Below are 11,197 nucleotides of genomic sequence, written 5' to 3'. Positions count from 1 at the left end.
GGACGCTCGATGTCCATTGTGGTTCCGACTGACGCTTTTGCTCAATATTTCAGAACCAAAATGGCTTCGCGACTTTAGGAGATGTGGGAGGAGCCCTTTCGACGAAAACAAGAACCAAGGAAATACCGACGATAACGTTGTCACGTTTGCGTTATATTCTCAGTCTGATGGAAACGAGTGTTCACCTTCAGGCTGCTTTTACAGCGTTAAATCTAATAATAAAGAGATAATTGCCGGGACAATCCCTTGACATCACCCCACAAAGCAAGGTATGGACTTTTGACGTACAGGCGACATTGTCTACATATTTATACATTATATGACTAATCTGTTAAACGTTATACATTGTCTCCAATTGAGAAGCGCTTATCGTCCAAATGTTGAACTTTCACCGTTTAGCTGTTGCCTCGGGCATTAAAAAAAGATTTTAGGTTATCGTCACTGTTGTCATTTTTTTATGGGCTGATATTTGTGCCACTAGAAACTGAATCTGAATATCATCGATTTGAATGTGAATTGCTTAACTTGAATATTTGAAATGAAAACTGAATATTTGAATTGAAAAATGGATCATTTAATTAAAAACTGAATTATTGAATTACATAAATTGCATAATTGTTTAATTTGAATCCGAATTTTTCCATCTACAATTTATGTAATTCAATTCAATTAAATTAATTAATTATTGCCGTTTTATTTGATATTGATGTGTGACATAATAGTGGTAGTATGAGGTGGATTCAGTTGGGTAAATCCCCACTGAAGGCCCAGGTATCAAATGCACGACTCACCACAATCACTTATGCAACAAGTGTTTTTGAATGATGTGTGGAAATTTACACCTGACCACCACAGTGCTGCAAACACACAATTCTTTAAGGGCACCTTATCACTCCTTGTAACTTCTCTCCTGCTCTCAGGATGTCTCAGTGGGAGAAGCTGATGCAGCTGCCTGATGCGTTCACACAACAGTTGCATGACTTGTATGACAGGGAGGCTCTCCCCATGGATGTCCGCCATTACCTGTCTGCATGGATAGAAACGCAGCAGTGGTAAGCTTGGCCTACTTCAGACAGCGTATAAAATACAGTCATGTTAGAAAAGTCAAGGGAAGGCAGGCTCACATGGAGACAATGTTTGTGCCATACCAAAGAAACAAATGCAATGTTGTTGATACATCAAAACATATCACAACAATCACCACATAGTGGATGATAAAAAAAAAAAACTTCATTGTAGCTGTGTGAATCATTCATGTAAGAGTTTTTACTGCACCACATGCACAGATCTGCACACAAATCGTCTTGGTGCAAAAGCAGGATCCATGAGTGAAAATACCCAGTAAATTTTGAATTTAGACTGCTTGTTATACACTGTTTTATCATGTGTGCTTCTATCCAGGCAGCGAGCAGCGAGCGACGACAATTTGGCAATGGTATTGTTCCAGGTCCTGTTGGAGAATTTAGACATCCAGTACAGTCGCTTTGTACAAGAAGAGTCATTCTTAATGCAGCACAACATTCGACGCTATAAACAGAACTTTCAGGTCTGGATTGATTGGATTTTTTGTAAAATGAAGCCTGAATTAATTATTTTATGGAAACAAATTACTTTTTGGGTAATAGTAATTGAGAGCTGCACATTTTCACTATTTAATAATGACATGACATGACAAAAGCATAACGAATGTCTTAATGATATATTGTTCTTTGTTGGTGTTCAGACTGAAAGTGATCATTTTTTTTATATTGTTTCTTATCCCTGTAACTTGTCTCAGAGGTACCTGGAGAACCCATGTGCCTTGGCAAACACAATCTATTGGTTCCTGGAAAAAGAGAAAGAGATCTTGCAGACTGCGGATTTGGCAGAACAGGTTAAAGCGAATGGTTTTTTTTGGGGGGGGGGCATAAATCAAGGAAAACAGGCACAGATTTCATCTGGACTTCACTCATGATGATAGTTTGAACTCCGCTTTTTTGTGTGACTTTCGAGACACAATTTCCCACATTTTGGTTGACACAAAGTGGGGCAAGTCATGCAACCTTTGCTACATTTGTTTCCACTGTTCTTGGAAAAAAAAAAAATAGACGTCCAAATACTTTCTTCTTCTTTGCCGACAAGGTCGATTGCGCATCTATCATCTCCTCCTCCTCCTTGTTTGTGTCTTATCAGGTGCGGGTTTTGGAAGTAGAACAAGGAAGCTTTGAGACCAGCACTCAGCGCGACCTTGACCGGAGAATGGCCAGCCTTAGAAATGAAGTGCAGGTGTAGATATCGCATTTTGAATATGTGAGTGAAATAAGTGACAAGTCTTTCATTGTTTTGTTTTTTTTCTTTTCTTTCTTCATTCGTGGGGGTCACAGTGTATGGAACATACAATTACGTTTCTGGAGGAGCAGCAAGATGAGTTTGATTTTAAATACAAGACATACTTGCTAGAAGGTAAGCAAAGAGCAATGTTCCGTTATATTTGAAAGTTCGTTGACGACGAGTCACATGATGTTCTTATGTTTGTCTTGTGTGGAAACTGTGTGATCCCACTGTGGAAAAGGCACCGCAGCAGACAACTCTGCAAACCCACAACAAGCAAAATTTCAGTTGCTTATCAACAAACTCAACGACTGCAGAAAGGTTAGAGACAATGAATTCATTAAATGCTAATCAGTTTCTCCTAGTCGTATTATCTCCTTTGTCATGTTTTTATTTTGGTTCTAGGCCACTCTATTCAGCCTTAATAAACTCCTGGACAGAGCTGAGGACCTGATAGATTCTTTGGTGAACAAAGAGATGGCACAATGGCAGAGGAAACAGCAAAAATCCTGCATCGGAGCGCCAGACAGAGTTTGTCTAGATCAGCTTGAAAAATGGTGCGTTGCTTTATGCGGATGCACACCGGATTTATTTGTAGATGTATTTAAAATCATGTCGACTGAAATCGGAAAATTCCGTTTATTTCAATCGTCATACCAGCCTTTTTTTTTCTTTTCATATCTGAGTCATTACAGAAACGTGTTGCAAACTCTGAAGTTAAATATTTATGAAATGGGATTAGATCAGGTGTGGGCAAGCTGCGGCCCGGGGGCCACATGCGGCCCGTTAAATGTTTTAATCCGGCCCGCCGAACTTGGAAAAAAATTAAATGAAAAAACCTTGTTAATGTTTTATTTTCGATATACTGTGTTTTTCAAAAACATGTATATTGTTGTAATGCTTTTGTTCACTTTCATTTAAATTGAAATGTATTTTTTTTTCTCCGATGAGATGAGGTTAGCAAAACACTCCATCCATCTGCTCCTGGTCTGGCCCCTCAGTCAAATTTTAGACCAATCAAAAAGTTTGCTCACCCCTGGGTTCAATGTTTATGAACTAATGTCATCTCAGTTGAGAAATGTGAGTTTCTGTCTATCAGGTTCAAGTTTTAGCTCGAACAATTTGGTTGTGATTGGTGATTTCTTTTTTCTACTGTCTGACACTTGTCTCTTCCGTTTAGGTTCACTTGTGTTGCAGAATGTCTCTTCCAAGTGCGTGAGTTCCTCAGTAAGCTGGAGGAGCTGGCTGAAAAGATTAGCTATGACAATGACCCAGTGAAGGCCCAGAAACCTTTTCTGGAAAGGAGGACCAAAAAACTCCTGACAGATTTGCTCAAGAGGTATCAACTTTACTCACCGTTTGTTGTGCAACATTTCTCTCTCATGATATTGGGTTGTTTTTTTTAAATGCTCTTTTTATTGTTTTTTTTTGTTCTAAATTTAAGTTCGTTTGTGGTTGAGACTCAGCCGTCCATGCCTAATGGGAAAGGTCCCCTGGTCCTCCGCACAGGTGTTCAGTTCTTTGTTAAAACCAGGTCAGTGCCTGGAGTTTTCAGTGTACAGTTCTTCTACAATGCTCAGAGAATTTTCTAGTGACAAAAAACATGATGTATATGTTGCGGTCTTGTAAAAATTCTAAAATCTTCCAGACTTCTCGTCAACTTTCCTGAGCTGAATCATTCCATGAAAGTCAACATCTCAATGGACCGGTAAAATAGTTTGTTTCTTAGCGCAGGCTTGTATGATTTTTTTTTTTTGTTGCTCTTGTGTGTTGAATGCTTTTCTGTCCTTTTTTTTTTTTTTTAATCAGAGAAGCCCCGCAGTTAAAAGGGTAAACATGTTTCTGTTATTCCTCGCCTCCAAGTCATGTGGGAATTACTTTGTGAATTGTATCGAGCTGGTTTATTTTGATCAAGCCCGTTCTGCTCGCAGATATCGTCATTTCAATGTGCTCGGAAACACAAGCAAAGCCCTGAACATGTCAGAGGCTCGAAGTGGCAGCATGGTGGCAGACTTCAGGCATCTTGTGAGTGATACTTGATTCCAAATAGAGTCCTCATGTGACAGCGATCAAAATTAGAGATCTTAATTGCCTATGGGAAAAAGAATCAGATATTTATCAAGGGGAAAAATAACGGAAAGGGAGACTGTCTCTCTGAATGTTCTTAACTCCCGTTTTTTTATATATATTTTTTTAATTTTTATTTTCTTCAAATACTATTATTACACAAGAAGTGATTTAAATCATTACCAATTGTCCAACCACAGCTCAATCTGGTATTTGTTTCTCTGTAGAATTTGAAGGAGCAGAAGTCAGGAGGTGGTGGTAAAGGCGCCAATGATGTGAGTCGGCCCGCTTAACCTGGAGAACACGCGTACATCAATGAAGAAAAGTGTTTCTAAATCGAGTGTGGTGTGCGCTATGTGATGAAAGATTTCTCTGAGCGTGACAGAGGAGCTGCATATCATCTACTTCAACACTTTATTTGAACTGAAAGGACTGTCTGTTGAGTTGCAGGTAAAGTATATTCATTCCATATCCCCCCAAAAAATAAAGCATTTGCCAAAAATTATGTGGTTCGGGAATGTTTATCACATGTTGACGTGAATTCCTCGCACCCTACCTAGGCCACCTCTCTACCAGTGGTTATCATCTCCAACTCCAGTCAGCAGCAGAGTGCCTGGGCATCTGTGCTCTGGTTCAACATGCTCAGCAAGAACACAAAGGTGAGACATGCCAAACAAGCCTAATGGAAGTTGTTACAAGCCAGCAGAAAAATCATATATATATTTTTTTCTTTTTATTTCCCACAGGATGTGATGTTCTTTGTTAACTCTCCGGCAGCCAAGTGGCCACAGTTTGGAGAGATGCTTAGTTGGCAGTTTTTGTCTGCCACCCAACGTGGTCTGAATGACGCTCAGCTGGAAATGATCGCACACAGACTTTTTGGTAAATGGACGGTCACGGCAAAATAATAATTTATACATTAATACATTGTTTGACGTCTTTTGCGATATGACGTGATTCCCTCATACTGTTTTGCGGAGCTTTAATTTGTTTTTACTGGTAGAGGACGAGAATCAGACAAACGGAGAAACGGCAATCTGTGACATGTTTTTTTTTTTTTTTAGATTACATCATCTATAAGTCTGTTGACAGACAGACAATGTAGAATATATTGTCGACGTTTGTCCAATTTTGTATTTTTTTTAAAAATCTTCACGTTAATCGTAGAATTGCAATTCACGTAAAAATAAAAAAAAACATGAAAAAAATATTTTCCACTGGACAGCGACGATATACTGCAGATAAAGATCTAAAGAGATAAAAAGATTTCTCACGCTTGATTATTATTGTTTTTTTTTTTTTTGTCCCTGTAGGAAAGCAAGAGAGCTATGACATCTGCAGTGTAGCTTGGTCCAAATTTTCAAAGGTAAGAATTTACAAAGTACAGCACAGATAACTTAATAAATATATAAGGAGAGAATCACTTAATGATTCTTATGTCTCCTTTTCAGAAAATCCTTACGCCTGAATCACTGTGTTGCATTCTTGCATGTGTGTATGTTATTAAAATTGACCTGTTTGGTCTGTCCTGGTGTAGGAAAACAGTCCTGACACATTCTGGGTGTGGTTTGACAACATTGTGGTGATGGTGAAAACGTACGTTGAAAAGCTGTGGAGCGATGGGTATGTATACGACATTAAACACTTGATTCAAATTTTAAGCCCATCATTTTTTTCCCAAGTAATTTCCCCTCATCTGTATCGCAGCCTCATCATGGGCTTTGTGACCAAATGCAAAGAGAAGAGCCTCTTGAAGAAAAAACAGAAGGGCACCTTCTTGATACGTTTCAGTGAAAGTGTCATTGGAGGGATTACGTTCTCCTGGGTGGATATCGACTCAGCTGGTGAGTGTGGTTCGATTTTCACCATGAATTATTCTGTCGCTATGTCAAACTAACTTTAGCCCATGTGCCATCGTCAGGTGATCCGGAAGTAAAGACCATCCAGCCATTCACCAAAACGAACCTCTCCCAGATTCCCTTCCATGAAATCATCAGACATTTCCTCATCTTAAAAGAGGTCCCACAAAATCCTTTACTCTATTTATATCCCGACATTCCCAAAGATGAGGCTTTTGGAAAATACTATACTGACACGAGTGGAAGTAAGAAAAACATGATTATTTTTACGTTTTCTTTTGTAGTCAGACTTTACAATAATCTCGAACCTTTTTGTTTTTCCTTAAGATGACTCTCCTTACATTAAGTACATCAAAACCAGGCTCGTGTTTGTTTTAAAAGGGTAAGTTGAATCCACTATTTACCTTTTGCTGATGTTCTTACTTGACTTATTTGAACCAACAGGGAGCAGCATTGCTCCACATATTACCGTCACACTCACACACGACTGACCCAATGTCGCCACATATACTAACGGGTTTGGTAAAAATAGCTTCTTTGTTTTGGCGCTGTTGTAATGTTAAGATTATGTGGGAAGAGATTTTGTTCTCATTTGGCCGAATGATAGATGGCATACGCCATGAGTGACTTACCATTTTTTCTTCTGAAACTAAGTGCTTATTACAGGCCGTGGCCCCACATTATGCTTTTTTTTTTTTCTTCTTTTTTTTATCGTTCACCATTTATAAAAGTTCCCAGATTTCGCAAAGACTCAAGAAGGTTAGCATTCTTTACACACATTATTTGTTGCCTCTAAAATGAACCCATTTTAAAGGGCGGCACTGTCTCATACAAGTGAGAAGCTTCATACATTGTCACAATTAGAGAGTGTATTGAGGAAAAGAAGGCAGCCATCAAGACAATAAAAGCATTTTCCCTCACGGTGGAAGCACTTCCTTTTCATCGAACAACAATTTGTCATAATTACTTAGTGACAATTTGTCAATGGTTCTATAGGGACACACTGGAGGCTTTGCCACCCTTGACCATGGACATAACAGAGGGTGAAGTCCTACAGCTAATGAACCGTCCATGTGGAGCGGATGCTGGTGAGTGATCACTCTTTTGCTGTCTCACCTACAACAATTCCCTGCATATTCACAGTTCACTATTGACCTATTCATCAAAAACTTGTGGTCATGTGTAAAACAATATCATGGGGAATTAATATGAAATGTGTTTTTTTTTTTCTTTATTTCATACATCAAGTGCATACATCAATTAAATTGAATAAAATATTTATCCTTGCAGCTTGAGTATAGCTTTGCCTTTCCTTCAATTCATTTCTCTTCATTTGTTGCTTTCAGGGCAATCTCAGGATTGTCTGGACCCTCATCTTGCTCATTTTCGTCTCGACCCAATGCTGTGCGCCTTGGATGGCATCTCAGGAGAGGATCTGATGTATCCCAACAGATCTAATCACTTTTTCGACTCGGAAATGTTCCCCGATGAACCCTTGCTGCCTAGCAGTCTATAAAATGTTCCGTCATCCTGCCAAGATCTTTAAACCTCGCTTACTTTTCAGTTTTGTGTTCCTCTGCAACTCACCTGTCTCTGTTTATTGTTTCCAACTGTTTTTTGGGCCTTGTGACTTAAAAAAATCTGACATCCAAGAAGTAAATGCTCCATTAACAAATGGTGTTTGTGGTTGAGTCATATACTGTGGACTACCACTTAAGGTATCCACAATGAATGGATTGATTGCTACGTTTGAAATCAGAAGCCCTCCCAAAAAAGTCAACTATTTTTCAATGTATTTTAAAAAGGGAATTGAGAACAAAATATTGCCATGTCTGTTATTAAATATGAAGACAATTTGCAATTTTGCTACTTTGGCAAGGAACATTTGTGCCTTTGTGGGCCACATAAAATGATGTGATGGGCCACATTTGGCCCTCACACCTTGAGTTTGATACTATATGAAGTCATTGATTTTTTTTTCAATGATGTTAAATACAACAAATATGTTATAACATTATGAAAAGCATATACAGCAAATACACAAGTACAATGTGTGAGCAACAACTGTTAAACAAAGGGCTCGTCTTAGAATGACGCAAAAATGGAACTTGACATCGAATTTCATTGGTGTTACATTATAGTTTTTGCACTGGTGCATAATTGTCACCCGTGACAGGGAATTACCATTAAACTCACCTGGATTGTTTCCAAATAAATCCCAAGTTCCTCAATCTACACTAAAAAATGTTTCGCCTTGCACCAATTGGGAAATTCCTGCTGATTCTGCAACATGGTGTTGTTTCATTCATGACGTGACACATGACGTAACAATGGAAAGTAAAAGTTTGTTCCTTTCTTAAACTAACTTTCTGCATTAAAAGCAATCACCTCACAGTAAACCTTCCGAATCTGTGCGACCATTAAATAAAAATACACGTCGAGCTTTATGAAAGAAAGTTAAGAGATGTCAAATGTTCGCATCGAGTATCTTCCTTTTCTCACCTAGTTGTCACTTCCTGCACTTAATCTGATTATTTGCTGGTGGTTTTGTTCAATTTCTTTACAGGAAGGGTCAAAACTGAGAACTGTTTATGGGGTAGTCATGAGAAGTGCAATTAGTTTGATGCATATTTCTGAAATAAATTGTCTTAAATGATTTTGGTCACCCCTACTTCCCAGTAAACACATTATTTGTCTCTGTTTCAGCACTTGGTAAGGTTTTACAATGAGCGGACTTAAGCGCTCTTAATCCAGAGGCATGAAAAGGGTGTCACCGCTCTGGTGAGCAGCAGTTGGTAGGCCTTTCGGAATTGTCTGTTCATGACCGCGTAGAGCACTGGGTTGATGCAGCTGTTGAGCCAGGTGAGATTCGCACTGAACATGTGCAGCACCTGCGGGGCACGGCCTTGCTTATCCACAATGTTGAGTATCAGGAAGGGCGCAAAGCAACATACAAAACACAGGAAAACTGCAAAACACATGCGCGTCACACGCTTAAATTCTGTATCCTCTCCTGAGCTTGCTGCAGCGGTGGGCGCAGGTGGGCTTGAATGTGGCTTACTGACAATGTCAGGTTTTGGCTTGATTTCTTCCCGTTGATTTGTTGCCTCAGCTTGTCTTTTTGGGGATGCACTATCAACGTTGACGTCCTCCTTACTCTGCGTGGATTTGCTCTGGTAGCTCAGCTCACTGATCCCAGTGGCCATCCCACTCTCCACACCACTGTCATCCGTGGCTGGAGCCGAAGGGGCTGGCTTCCTCTTGGAAGACCGCCGGCTGAGCCTGTAGCGTAGCAGGGCCTTTGACGCAACCCGGACGCGACGGTAAATGAGGAGGTAGAACGTGCCGACGCAGCTCAGTCCCACGAAGAAGTAAAAAAAGAGCAGGATGGTGGTGTAGGGGCGGCCCTTGGTTCGATGGAAACTGCACGTGCACACCTGAGGCACGAACACAAAAACGGACCAGAGGGGGCTGAAGCTGGCCAGACCTACCGCCCATGTCGACAGCAGGAGGCAAACAAGCCCCCAGTCTGAGAAAATACGGTTAAACAAGGCCCTTTTTGCAACGAGGAGATATCGACTCATCGCCACCAGGCAGAGGGTGATGATGGAGACGGAGTTAGACAGGAAGAGAAGCAGCCCGAAGGTCCTGCACCAGAGCTCGCCGCTGCGCCATCTGAGGTGCAGATAGGAATCAACGGAGATCGGCTGCAGTACGGTGCAGTAGAGAAGATCAGCGAAAGCCAAGTTGACGATGAGCACGTTGAAGCGGGTCCTCAGTTGTGAGTCGGAGGCAAACGCTAAAACGGTCATCAGGTTGCCAACCGTGCCGGTGATGGTGACTGCGCATCCCCACAGCACGGCAAAGTAGCGGTACACTTCGACCGAAGCGCCGTAGCAGGAGAAGTCGTCCTCGGTTTGGTTGGTGAAGTTCAGCGCCATCCTGTCAAAAGGATTGCACATCCCATTTTGTAACATCATAGAAAGTGCAACGCTCACAAATTCCCGTCTTGGAACAGCACCAAACAAAAATGTCACAAATGGTGTGCAATTGGGGACAAATTGTTCTTTTTATCTGCATTCTCTCTTTGGTGAGATTCTCAAGTTTGAGAAGTTAATTTCTTCCTCATGTGTCATTTTGTATTGACTTAGTTAACAAATTATTCTTCCTCTCCCGAAAGAGGAACATATTTGCAGCACAGGATGAGCTAAAAATAGCACGTAACGATGACAAATGACTCTCACTGGTGTCGGACTTCAACAAAATAATTTGCAGAATAAAAAATATATATACATTGCCCCTTCTTCTTTTTCTTTTAATATATAATTGCTTTTTGTGTTTGTAAAAGTACAATAAACTTTTGTGATGCATCACCATGTGACTGTTGAGAAGCTCTGCATTTGCTTTTCATTTCAATGATGCAAACGTTGAGGTCTGGGAGACGTGCAAGGTCTGTTTGCAAATAAACAAACAATCCTGAGTTATTTTTTTCTTTTAACACACAGTTTTTCTATTTTAATATTTTTAAAATATATATCCATATGTATGTAAAAATTAGATACATTTTGTCATATCAAACATCAGCTAGTTGCTCTTAAAAATATCCAGAAAGCAAGTGTTAGCCTACCAATAATTGATGGATAAGAGTTAAGATTCTTAGATACAAAAAATAATTCTCAGACGATTTTACATTATTTATCGGTCGGCAACTCATCCCACACATGCAAGGAGAGTTGGAAGCTGAAGCTCGACATGAAAGCGTAAGGCGATTATCAAACATTTCTTACCTCAAATATTTCTACAGGTTGTGTGGAAAGTCGACACCGCTGACCCGCTCCTCTGTTTGCCTTCCTGTCACCAAATTCATTTATGCACGTTTGGTGTGTTGCTAAAGTGCCCTTGGTATGATGTAATTGTTTGAGGTTGGGTTTTTCCCGCCTTCTGTCATGAGAAAGAGAACA

At 40.1% G+C, this 11,197-nt stretch overlaps 2 protein-coding genes across 2 annotated transcripts; one reads left to right on the top strand and one right to left on the bottom strand.

Moving 5' to 3' along the window:
• On the top strand, positions 1-8,892 carry stat2 (signal transducer and activator of transcription 2). Its single transcript, XM_088308088.1, has 24 exons — positions 1-269; positions 921-1,052; positions 1,402-1,546; positions 1,778-1,873; positions 2,173-2,265; positions 2,364-2,442; positions 2,552-2,631; positions 2,716-2,867; positions 3,491-3,649; positions 3,755-3,844; positions 3,959-4,018; positions 4,120-4,140; positions 4,242-4,335; positions 4,605-4,652; positions 4,744-4,827; positions 4,938-5,036; positions 5,124-5,259; positions 5,691-5,743; positions 5,915-6,000; positions 6,085-6,221; positions 6,299-6,481; positions 6,564-6,618; positions 7,233-7,324; positions 7,583-8,892. The coding sequence occupies exons 2-24, from the start codon at positions 922-924 to the stop codon at positions 7,750-7,752; spliced, it is 2,343 nt and encodes a 780-aa protein (XP_088164214.1). The 5' UTR covers positions 1-269; position 921; the 3' UTR covers positions 7,753-8,892.
• gpr84 (G protein-coupled receptor 84) lies at positions 7,177-11,164 on the bottom strand. The gene is made up of 2 exons (XM_088308090.1): positions 11,024-11,164; positions 7,177-10,178 (listed from the first exon to the last, which is right to left on the bottom strand). The coding sequence occupies exon 2, from the start codon at positions 10,175-10,177 to the stop codon at positions 8,972-8,974; it is 1,206 nt and encodes a 401-aa protein (XP_088164216.1). The 5' UTR covers position 10,178; positions 11,024-11,164; the 3' UTR covers positions 7,177-8,971.
• Between the last annotated feature and the right edge of the window lie 33 nt (positions 11,165-11,197).

The sequence above is a fragment of the Idiotropiscis lumnitzeri genome, chromosome 11 (assembly GCF_059441095.1).
Source record: "Idiotropiscis lumnitzeri isolate Australia: NSW breed Sydney's pygmy pipehorse chromosome 11, RoL_Ilum_1.0, whole genome shotgun sequence".
In the NCBI taxonomy this organism is placed as follows: Eukaryota; Metazoa; Chordata; class Actinopteri; order Syngnathiformes; family Syngnathidae; genus Idiotropiscis; species Idiotropiscis lumnitzeri.
Note: the sequence above shows the minus strand (reverse complement) of the source record. Positions and strands in the feature narration are given on the sequence as shown.